We start from the raw sequence: 12,437 nt of genomic DNA, 5'->3' as shown, positions 1-12,437 counted from the left end.
CTGAAATCATGAACATTGACTCTCAGACTTTTTGCAAGATTTTTATTTTTACACCACCCAATGCACAGGTTTAACCTTTGGTTTTTGTTTGTTTGTCTGTCTGTTTGGTTTTCCTTCTGTCTGCACTGACTATTACTGGTGTGCAAAAGCTGTGCACACACACACACACACACACACATCCAAAGACGCATCAAGTTTTTCGAGTTTAATTTTGTAACCCCTTTTGAGGCATGGAAGATAACAACAATCATCTCACACACACACACACACACACACACACACACACACACACACACACACATACACACACACACAATCAAAACCAACAGTGATTCAATTTTGCATAGCCCCTACTTAAGTATACAACAGAATGAAAACAAAAAGAAACCTTTCGTTGTGAGGAAACTTACACAAGCAGGTCAAAATTCTAAGTTTATTTTATTTTATTTTATTAGTGAGTATTTCTAAGCACATACCCTCCCAGAGGGAGGCTCATGGCGTTTACAATATGCCGTGTGAGATGGAATTTTTTACACAATATATCACGCATTCACATCGGCCAGTAAATCTCAAGCGTGTTAGGCGAGTATATACTTTTCACGGCCTATTATTCCAAGTCACACGGGTATTTGGTGGACATTTTTTATATATGTCTATACAATTTTGCCAGGAAAGACCCTTTTGTCAATCGTGGGATCTTTAACGTGCACACCCCAATGTAGTGTACACGGGACCTCGGTTTTTCGTCTCATCCGAAAGACTAGCACTTGAACCCACCACCTAGGTTAGGAATGGGGGGAGAAAATAGCGGCCCGACCCAGGGTCGAACACGCAACCTCTCGATTCCGAGCGCAAGTGCGTTACTACTCGGCCACCCAGACATGTACAGTAATTATGCACACAACAAATATCTATTCTGATCATGCCAAAACAAGTAATCCTAGAATAATGGTTTAACAACACTTTAAATCCAGTTGCAAAATCCGTACAAATGTGATACATGTAGATGGATTTGTTTTTGAATTACATCATGATCAGATGATTTCCTCAGCTGTTAGTCCCAGTCGAAGACTTTGTAAAGCTGCCAACGTCTTGGGGTGGAATTAACCTTGATTTTTTTCTCTCAGTATGACGAGTCAGATTTTACACATCAGGTGACCTCTTCATAATAGATCAGGTTTTGATGTTTAAGTGCCTGAAAACGAAAATAAAAGCATGTAAAACAAACAAACTCACAAACAAATCAAAACTCTTCTTGTCATTTTGTTTTTAATCTTTTTTAAATGTACTGGACACATAGGTGGTTGTAACCAGAGCATTACACAACCCATAATGTATAACACTACACTGTTCTGACCTTCTAGTACACCAAAAATGTATTCATGCAGCAATAACACTTGATTACTCTAAGTGTCTACAATAATCTTCGCCCGACGTCATCATCGACTACACACGGAAGACATCGTGTGGCCGTGCGGACCCATGCTTCTCAAAAAAGAAAAAATACGCATACCCTTCCGTAGACCCATGCTTTCCAAAGAAGCAAAAACGTGCATCCCCTTCCGTAGACGCCGTGGTTAAATTTCCGCAAGAAGTAACTAAATTAAATTATTGATTTAAGTATTACCGTGCGGACTAAAGCTTCTCAAAAAAGGAAATACGTGCATACCCTTCTGTAGACATCGTGGGGCCGTGTGGACCCACATTGTTATTGTATGGATCCTTCTTTGAGAAACATGGGTCCGCACGGCCCCATAATGTCTTCCGTGTGTACAGTAGTCTAAATTTGACCTTTGTTTTTTTAATTACTTCTCGCAGAAATTTAATGATCTTTTAGGACATAAGAACTTTTTAGGTGCCTGCATGAGGCATTCCTGAAAGCTCATTAAAAAATTCCAACTAGTTTAAGAGATATTTGCAATTAAACACCCTTCTTGGTCCACACGGACCCACGACCACCGGCGAAGGATAATGTGGAGACAAAATTGTGAGGGGGCATAATCCGTTCAACTGAGACCACTTCGTAATTACCTCTCTTCCCCAGCTTGTCCAGCCAGGCCACAGGTTGCGGGCAAACAGCTCCAGACAGCAAGCATTTTGAGGAAGATATGGCCGCAACACATCTAAGTTCGTAAACAAATGGAAAAAAAAGACTTCAGGTTCTGCCCGATGAAAGAGAAATCAAAGATTAAAAGACATGTTTGGTCTGTTTTGGACCTTGTATTCAACACACCGTCATAAGAACAAAATCATGCAACTTTACAAAATCATATTGAATGCATTTTGCATGCAGCCTGTGAATACATGCAGGTGCAAGCAAATACACATAGAAACACAAACACACACATTCCACCGCAAGCCACACTGCAATCTGAAGTCTGAACTCTGAAACAGGCCACTCAGACACACCAAGTTCTATAAGTAGTCACTAGAACATAATGACTGCATTATATTTGTAGGAAAAAATGTGGTCAACTTAAATGCCATCCAATTGGTTTTGCAAATAAAATATATAGTTTTAGTTAGAAATAAACAGTAAAATACAAAGAATTATTGAGCACAAAAAAATACACAAAAAATCACTGCGGAGGGTAGATTGTTTACCTATCTTTCTGCTAAATCAGAACATGTTCATATACATAGTGTCCATTTGCTTGTTGTAATGGTAGTTTGTGGCACTTGTAAAATTGATGTTCTAGTTATACTTATTCTGGGTTCCCACAATCCCCTGGATCCTTGAGATAAAAAAAAAGAACAATAAACAAACAGTATTCTTATTAAAAAATATGTTAAAAATAAAATAAAAAAGATTGAGCTGTTAATGCTATCTCTAACACATTACCTGCCAAGGGTGGCTTTTTGGAGTGGAGACTGCATGGTACACTGACCAAGACTTTCTTCTCAGGCACTTCTCTCCTCTCTGTCTCGGCGTCATAACCTGCTGATGAGAACCTCCCAAGCAAGAGGATTTCGTACGGTTTCTTGTGTCCCTCGTCCATACTTGATATAAGGTCACCTGTCTGTGTAACCTGTAAGCCAAGTTAAGCCAAAGAATAATCATTAGTCCAAAAGGGATGGGCCAATACCATTAACTAAAAATGCTGTTTAAACAAGAAGGGCAAAGCCCATACGACTCACATGCTTGACCTTTACATGACCTTGACCTTCAGGGTCAAGGTCAAATAACTAAACCTAGCAATGACATCATACACTAAGAACTGCTTTACACATTTTTCCTACCAAGGTCATGCAACACAAAGCTGTTAATTCAAGACATAGGAAGTACAATGGTGCTTATTGGCTCTTTCTACCATGAGATATGGTCACTTTTAGTGGTTCACTACCTTATTTTGGTCACATTTCATAAGGGTCAAAGTGACCTTGACCTTGATCATATGTGACCAAATGTGTCTCATGATGAAAGCATAACATGTGCCCCACATAATTTTTAAGTTTGAAACAGTTATCTTCCATAGTTCAGGGTCAAGGTCACTTCAAAATATGTATACAATCCAACTTTGAAGAGCTCCTGTGACCTTGACCTTGAAGCAAGGTAAACCAAACTGGTATCAAAAGATGGGGCTTACTTTGCCCTATATATCATATATAGGTGAGGTATTGAATCTCAAAAACTTCAGAGAAAATGGGAAAAATGTGAAAAATAGCTGGTTTTTAGACAACATTTATGGCCCCTGCGACCTTGACCTTGAAGCAAGGTCAAGATGCTATGTATGTTTTTTTGGGGCCTTGTCATCATACACCATCTTGCCAAATTTGGTACTGATAGACTGAATAGTGTCCAAGAAATATCCAACGTTAAAGTTTTCCGGACAGACGTCCGGACGGACGGACGGACGGACGGACGGACGACTCGGGTGAGTACATAGACTCACTTTTGCTTTGCATGTGAGTCAAAAAGGTTTCTACACTAATCGCCATAAAAACCTAAACACATACATTTAGCTGTAGAACTTTGTAATGCGGCCAGTTATAGTAAAACCAAGTATATTGCCAGAAAGGTAATTCATCCCCCTACCGTTTGAAACAAAGAGTTTCATTTTTCATCAATTTGTTTTTATGCAGTGTACCAGAGACCTAGGACACCCCCCAAAATCAAATTCGCCAAAGTAAATTTGCAGACACTAAAATACACAAAAAATCAAAATAAGCAAGAATAATAATAATAATAATAATTATTATTATTATTTAATAATAAGATAAAATAATCAATACCTCAGTTTTTGATTGCAAATTGAAAACAACTCATTTTCTACCCACACAAATTGATTTGGTTCAGCTGTTGTGCCTAGCAGTGTTGTTTTGCCATTTTGAAGAAGACAGGTGTCAGCCTCGTCAGAAGCCGTAAAAGGCCTGTTTTGGCGTCATTTCTTGAGGGCTATGTGGGAAAAAACCCTGTTGTTTTGGAATGGCTTATTGTATTGCTTTTAAATTTGACATGAGTATTGATAACACAATTGCTAAACAGTGTGTAAAATATCATGGCGTTTTGATGAGTTTTTTTTACGTACAAAAGCAACAACGCACTTGGGTGGTATGGAAATATGAACGCGAAACAACAATTACGAAAAACAGGTCTTCCGGCATCAAAACCAAGTTCAGCGCAGCAGACTTAACTGGCACATCACTCATAGCGATAAAAAGCGTGCCAGTTCAATCTGTAGGGGAATAAATTACCTTTCTGGCAATATACTTGGTTTTCTATAACTGGCCACATCACAAAGTTCTACAGCTAAGTGTATGTGTTTAGTTTTTTTTATGGCGATTAGTGTATATAGCAAGCACGTCAGCTACAAATGGATACATTGTTTTCATTAGATCTGAAGATGTTAAAAGATGTTAGAATATCCCTAATTCATGTAGGTGTCATTTCAAGTGTCTCAGATGAAGGTACTCGGCAAAAATACTTGGGATACAGTGGTACCTCCTTTAAGCAGACTACTTGAGATCTGTCAAAATGTTCCTTTACTACTATTATAAATAATTCATTCTAGTGAAGTTTAGACAGAAAAAGAAAACGGGCAGTTAATGTCGTTAATTCAAAGATATCCCATCAAAATAGACACGTAACGTGATAAAGTGGAATCGTCCATTTTGAGACCTCCAAATATCTAAACAAATGAGGACTTAAAAAGGACATAAATTTACAGTGGTTATGAACATAAAATCTTTAATAAAAGCAAGATCATAACAGTGGGGGAAGTCTTAAACTGGGGGGAGGGGGGTCCTAAAAGGGGGGGTTCCATTAGTGTTACCTTCAGCCAGTGCCATCTTGCCACGGAAGTGACCCCCCACGCAGGAAACAGTGTGTTCAGACAGTGATCCTCCAGCCTGTCGTTGTTGGTTACCCACAGAGCTACCAGGCACCCAGGTCTCGCCAGTCTTGCAATGGGAAGGTGCAGCAGCATGTCCTCACTTGCCATTGTGTAACTGGAGGCAGAGATACTGTGTCAGTTTTGCCACAAACACGACAGTTGAACAAAAAAATAATTACTGGAAAAGATAATGTATGTGCAGCAAAGGGAAGAGAAGATTGTGTAGCTCACTAAATCTATGCATATGTCAAATGTTCCCTTCATCTTTCGACTGCTTTGTTGACATACCAAATTTGGAAATGTAACTTCATCTCAAGAATTGATCTTCAAGTATAAATCTTGCATTCTAGGAGAACAAATAATAATTTGTTTTTAAAATCTCACAATTTTGAAATAAAGATGCATGAGAAGCTTCAATGACTTTGACACTGCATGACAATTTTGTTTGTTTGTTTGCTTGCTTAACGCCCAGCCGACCACGAAGGGCCATATCAGGGCGGTGCTGCTTTGACATATTATAACGTGCGCCACACACAAGACGGAAGTCGCAGCACAGGATTGCATGACAAGGATTTGTTCTTCAGAATCATTTTCTTTTCATCTTTTAACCTTGAGAAGGGATTGGACCACTAAATGAGCTGAGTGTTAACAAATTGATAATTTACCTTTTCTTCCGCTTGACTGATTTGTTTTCCCATGGTGGATCCAGAACAATCAAGTCATGACTTCTTTCTGGAAGAAACAAGTTGGTATAGACATGAAAAAAGCAGATCACCACATCAAAAGAAAAATCCTCATTGTAAATAATATTTCTGTTCAGACTTCTTTTTTAGTTTAACAAATTCTAACAGTAAACATTCACTTACATAACCATGAATGAACACATTCACACACGCGCACACAACCACACACACCATCCCACACGCACACAATCATACACACACACCCACACACATGCACACATTATTACTCACAATTATACACAGTCACACATATGGGGGGAAAAGCACTTTACCATCAAGTTCCAAATAAAGATGATCACAGAAGTCTTCCAAGTTTGAAAGCAGAAACTCTGAAGATGGTGGCAATATGTAATTCGCTCCATCCACACTGACAACAGAAGCCTCTTTACTTTGATGCAACACCCTCCTGTGAATAAGCTCCCCAGCAGTAAACCTTGTATGCTCTGAAAAAAAACCTGAACTCTTCAAGAAATAAATTTCGTAATAAGGAAATAACCATTTTTTTAAAGACAAAAATCCTAATCAAAATGTACTTGAATACCATACGGAAACAAAAATCATCTTGCCATTTATAACTTTGGTGAAATGCAGAAGGGAGTACTGATCAGCAGTGTAGCAGGGTGGAGAATTCACGATCATTTAATTCTTCCTCTCTTTCAGTCCCTAACTCGATTATCTCCCCTGACCCATTGTGCATGGCGGCAGGATCGCTGTGTTGTTGTACGTGTGTGAAGATGCGACTTTTTCATTGGTTGATTGTTTAAAGGGTGCGCGCGCTAATCATAGCGTGGGATGCTGCAGTCTCATGTGTGATTTGGTAGTGACAAGACCGGTTTATGGTCTTTTGTGAGTTTGTATTGTGGTGGTTAACTTTTGATTGAACGATGGCCGTGTTGCTGTATTAATGCAGGGAGTGTAGTTTCAGCGAATAACATTGCTTTGGCGGAGGCTATATTCGAGGAGTGTCTGAGACGAACATTTATGTGTGTTGGAATTGTGTTTTAAAAGCTGACTTTCCATCAGCGAGAGGACTTTCTGCAGACCAGCGTTGTGCGATTCTTCTGTGTGGTTTTGTTCTGCATTGAGGTGTGAACTACACTGCCTTCTTGTATACGTTAGAATAAAAGACATGTTACTTCAACCCCTGTCTTGGCGTCTCTATTGAATGCTTCCTGATCTGTGCACCCCTTCCACTCCACCCTCTCAAAAGCAATTTCAGTCATTCATCACCACTTCTCAAATGAACCCCAAAACTCACCACCACCTGTGATTACCACAGGGTCTATCACATCACCCATGTGAAGACACGGTGACCCATCCTGCTTCACCAGCAATTCAGTGAAGGCATCACCATGGTGATCAAGCTGTGCTAGTTGCCGTGACAACAGGTTGTTGTCAAGGGGCTGGGGTACAAACTGCTGAAAGATTCCTTGCTCTCTGCCTGTCAGCTTGAGTGATGTGTACACCTGGTAAAGCCTTTCCTGCATAAGAAGAAAAAAAATCCTGAATTATGATTGGATGTGAACTAAAATTAAGTGTTTCCCATTTGTAACAATTTGACAAAAAGGTCAGATAAACATTAAGTCCAATAATATGTCTTCAACTGTCACAGAATTGAAATGCTAAACAATAAAAGCTCATTTGAAATCCTTGTTTTTCATGAGTATTCCGATGTTTATTGTTTCTGTGTGTGTGTGTGTGTGTGTGTGTGTGTGTGTGTGTGTGTGTGTGTGTGTGTGTGTGTGTATGTGTGTGTGTGTGTGTGTGTGTGTGTATGATCACTGGGTGTCCAAAATCTGGTAGGTGGGCTTAACATGATTTTAAAAGAAACATTTAAATCTGATTAAAATAAATATTTTTTTCTGTTTAAAAGTATTTATTCATGTACTCACCTCTTCTGAACTTAATATCCTTCCCTGTGTTCTTTTCTTTCTGCACTGCAAACAGATAAAAAAAAAAATTACATTTGTACTACAATTCAGATTGTCCCAATAAAAAAATTCTAATAACTGAAACATTCAAATGTAAAATAATACCAAACCCACAAGAAAAAACATTTCCAAAAGAAAAGCAAAACAATGTGTATAAGTATAACTTGAATATATACAGATAGATCTGCATTTTGTTTGTGCTCTTTCCTCTTTTCATTTTTTTCTTTTTTTTTCTGTTCCTTCTTCTCTGCCTCCCTCTCCCCTGCCCTCCCTTCTTTTCTCTTTACATTTGTTTTGTTTTATTTTCTCTTTTTTTTCTGTCTTCGATAGTTTTTCTTCAAAGGAGAGCTTGAGGATCTCACACTAAGGGTATCAAACAAAGAACAGAAAGAAACTTACTTGTTCTGAAAGCACTTGTTGAATTTCACCAACAGTTATTTTCAAGCCAAGGCATTCATCTCTATCACTAGCCTTTGAAAAATGTTTGTGTATTTTTTCAAACTGAGTGTCCATCATATATGGCACATTCACAGCAAAGAACCCATCCTTAAGCCTAAATGACACACTTTTAAAAGGCGCAAGCGGGGGGCCTTCTACGGATTTGCTGCATAATAAATTCGTCATGGTATGTGCACCCTGACTTTGTGCAGAACAACTGTGCCCTGTTCTTTCTCCAGCTGCTTCATGAGAGCATCTATTCAGTGGTGAACATCTTCCTCTGCTTAGTTCTTCATCAACTGAAGGGAGCAACTGTCTGTTTGGATCACATACATCGGAATCGTCTTTGTTTTTTAAAGATTGACTAACACTTGGATACGTTGCATCATCATCCTCTCTGACGTTGTCTTTAGGAGGCAGTGAAAAACAATTTTTTTCCATTTCATCTATTGTCATTTCAGTCTTCAAACCACAGTTTTGTTCTGGAATATTTCTGAAAGTACGACCTGACAAAGTATTTGCACTTAAAGAAGACTCTAAACCCTCAGGCTTTGCTAGATCTGACACGCGTTCGTGGACAGTATCAGATTTAGCTGTCATTAGAACATTCATGGAATGATGTATTGCAAAAACTGTGGTGTCACTTTCTGCTGATTTACTGCCAGTAACATGATGTTGTGCAACAGTAACGTAAGGTTGTGACAGTGACACGTATGATCGAGAATGTTCAGACACCAATGTGCAGGGACGTTGGGACAGTCTCTTGTGGGATTCAGCATAGTTCAGAATCAGCCCCTCCTCATTTTTGTCCGATGTCAAACAAGCAGGAACAATACATGTTTTATATGCTGCGGCAATTGCCTGACAGTGGTCAAGTGTGCATCCATCTCCAGACATCAGAACAACTGCCATCATAACTTACTGAAACAAGAAAAAATAGGCTATTGGACAAAATTCCGTACATATAATACATATGACTGTTACAACTTATAGCAGATATTTGTTTGGTCATGAACAATGACACAAACCCCTTTGATTACATTTAGTAGATTTACAATTTAATCATTGGGCTGCCGCTGTGCAATATACCCCTCAAGTTCTGCTGTGCTACGCCAGCCACCTGGATCGTCATCAGCGAATAAGCTACAGCGAGTCATTATCAGATACAGAATGATAAACTGTGTATTATCCCGTTGCGCATTTGCCTTTTGGCCCTGCAACGTATAAATCCAGATACGGTCTCTGCTATAGTTACTACATGCTGTACTGACTCGAGTGTAGTACATGTAGGCCTATGCACCAACTCCTTTTCTGTCTTCGATGACAATGTGCGTCAAGGGAGAGAGCGTGGCAGTCAAACATACCGAAGAGTTCACAGATACTGGTCTACAATTTTTCTGGCCGTCCTGTTTTGTGTTTAATGTCTGTAAAGACTTTTTCTTTGTGGAAGTGTGGCATGCACTGACTGACAGCTTTGATGTGCGTGTTGTTTCGTTTTTAGACCGGAAATGACTTTTGTGTCTCCGATTCCAAAGAGAACTTCCTGGTTACTTCTTGTGGTTAGTCTACTTTTGCTTTATTTCAAGTGTATACACACACATGCCCGATACAATTCAGCATTGTCGTGGGTGCCGAAGAGGAAAGCAATTGTAAAGGCTAAAGCTTATAGTCAGGAACACCCCTCCCTCTCTCTCTCTTCGCCAGCAATGCATCACTGCATAATTTTTACAACAGTGTGAACAGTTTAGATTCAGAGGAATATCAGTTTCATAAAGCAATTGATATCAAAAGTAGATTAGATGTATATTTTTCTGTCAGGAAGTCCGTTTCTCTTGATGACTGACCCAGGCTTAGGAATTTTGTTGTAAGCTAATAATTATGTCTTTGATCTGCAATGTATCGATCCTGATCCTGATTCAAGTGCAAATCCATTAGATGTATACTGCGCGAACTTAGAATCCGGTTTCATTCTAAAATGGACCGGGTCCAGGTTGGAATTCTAACCCTGCGCAAGTACAGGGGTGCCATTCTAGAATGAAACCCTTGAATAAAGGGGGCCGTAATGTTTGTAGGTAAGACAGAGTTGTCTTCCCTTGGATTATCTCCACCTGCACCTTCCCTTTGATAAAATGGGGCTGATTTGTCTACCCCTGAAAAAAATCCTTTGGCGATCTTGCAATGTCATGTCATGTCAAGAAAGTTGACACTCCTGAGTACGCAATAAACAAAGGCAGACCATAGCAAGGGGGACTACCAGGGCGGTATTGTTTGCAGGGCAGTTGTTTTTGTGATGAGAGCCGGTTGCGGCCGCTTGCAATGTCAGTGCTGTCTCCCTCTCGGAAATGTCCGGTTTTTTGACAATTTTTTTGACAGACAGACAGACAGACGGTCAGACCGACTAACCGACAGACAGACCAACAGAAGGACAGAGTGAGTTATAGAGCTGTTGTCACAGGTTTAAAAAAAAGTTGACATTATATCTTCACAATTCAGAAGACCAACTTCATGTATATGAATAAGATTAAAAGTTACAAGCGAGATCCTATGCGGCAAAACACTGTCAGTCCGGAAATTTCCGTTCGTAGCGATCAGTGCTGAGTGTCTCTCAAAATCGTAATCACTTTCAGAACATCACAATCCCAATTCACGATGTCTTTGAGTAAAGTGTAAAAAACCCGAGAAAAAAAACCAACCAAACACACAAAAAACAAAAACAAACAGAAAATCCACATTTGTGGCTTTGGTTGTGTGATAGTCTTACTGAAATGACTATTCCAACTTGGACCCAAATTCCAACCTTGCGCACGGCCGATTCTAGAATGGACCAGCAACAAGGGTTTCATTCTAGAATGGCACCCCTGTACTTGCGCAGGGTTAGAATTCCAACCTGGACCCGGTCCATTCTAGAATGAAACCGGATTCTAAGTTCGCGCGGACATATATATGTACCATCACAGATACGGTCAAGCTTTTACACACAGTACAAACACCCTTTCATTTAAACACTCACCAATTGAGAACATCCTAGGTGCCCTCCGTAAAGAGCGAACAATTTTCAAAGAATTTATTTTTGCGTGGTTTATCTTACCCCTGAGCCATCGTGAACCCGTGTGATCCAGATTTCCTTTTTCACAATGCAGTCGTCAGTTAGTCATGAATGCGACTCGATGTGAGCTTATCTACAATAGCACGTTTTTTATGCACGAAACAACGGCTGTGGTTCACAAGAACTCTAGCGATGGCTTTTGACTGTTGAGAGGAACGGCGATTTGCACTGATAAACCGTCTGCTACGACCCTTGCGTGACCCTGCTTCCGGGTTTTTCTTTTTTTTAAACTTTCACAACTTCGAATTGTTCTGATCTTGTCTTGATGAAAAACGAATTCTTTTATGATTAAAGAATGTTTGTGTAACAAGCTGTCAATTTATTATTTAGATTTTAAAAGTTAGGTCTAGCGCAAAAACGAGGCGCCGTTGTTGTTAACGAACAAGTCACGAAAATAAATTCTTTGAAAATGTCTCACGCTCGACAGAAAGCAGCCAGGATGTTCCCGTTCGCTGAGCGTTCAAATGGAAGTATGCTTGTACTGTATTTAGACGCTCGGGGAGCTCTGTGATGGTTTACGGGAGGCTTACTGTGCCTTTAATCTGTGAAACCAGGGAATACGTGTATTAACTAAACTATTTTAGTTACCGTAATACATGAATTAACTGTGGCCACTAGTCAATACATGTATTATCTGAAAATTTCAGTTAATACATGAATTAACTAAAAATAAGCGACAGTCAATACATGTATTACCTGTATGTTTGTTGGCTTGTTGACAGACCAGCTTTTTTGTTATTTATCGATTTATTGCATGAGGAACATGAGATTTATTTCCCAGGTGTTTGTGAATGAAAACTCGTGAAAATGATGACAACACAATTTATTCATATAATCCATACATATCTATATATATATACGACTTGTGTCTGTGTGTCTGTGTATC

At 39.4% G+C, this 12,437-nt stretch overlaps 1 protein-coding gene across 1 annotated transcript; it reads right to left on the bottom strand.

Annotated features, from left to right (window-relative positions):
* Positions 1-195: 195 nt before the first annotated feature.
* LOC138966900 (uncharacterized) lies at positions 196-9,960 on the bottom strand. Its single transcript, XM_070339290.1, has 10 exons — positions 9,717-9,960; positions 8,407-9,366; positions 7,969-8,013; positions 7,335-7,557; positions 6,349-6,519; positions 5,999-6,065; positions 5,274-5,448; positions 2,843-3,029; positions 2,032-2,123; positions 196-1,195 (listed from the first exon to the last, which is right to left on the bottom strand). Exons 2-10 carry the CDS (start codon positions 9,358-9,360, stop codon positions 1,151-1,153), a joined length of 1,959 nt encoding a protein of 652 aa, XP_070195391.1. The 5' UTR covers positions 9,361-9,366; positions 9,717-9,960; the 3' UTR covers positions 196-1,150.
* Between the last annotated feature and the right edge of the window lie 2,477 nt (positions 9,961-12,437).

This window comes from Littorina saxatilis, linkage group LG5, assembly GCF_037325665.1.
Source record: "Littorina saxatilis isolate snail1 linkage group LG5, US_GU_Lsax_2.0, whole genome shotgun sequence".
In the NCBI taxonomy this organism is placed as follows: Eukaryota; Metazoa; Mollusca; class Gastropoda; order Littorinimorpha; family Littorinidae; genus Littorina; species Littorina saxatilis.
The sequence above is the reverse complement of the archived record's forward strand: the minus strand, read 5'-3'. Positions and strand labels throughout refer to the sequence as shown.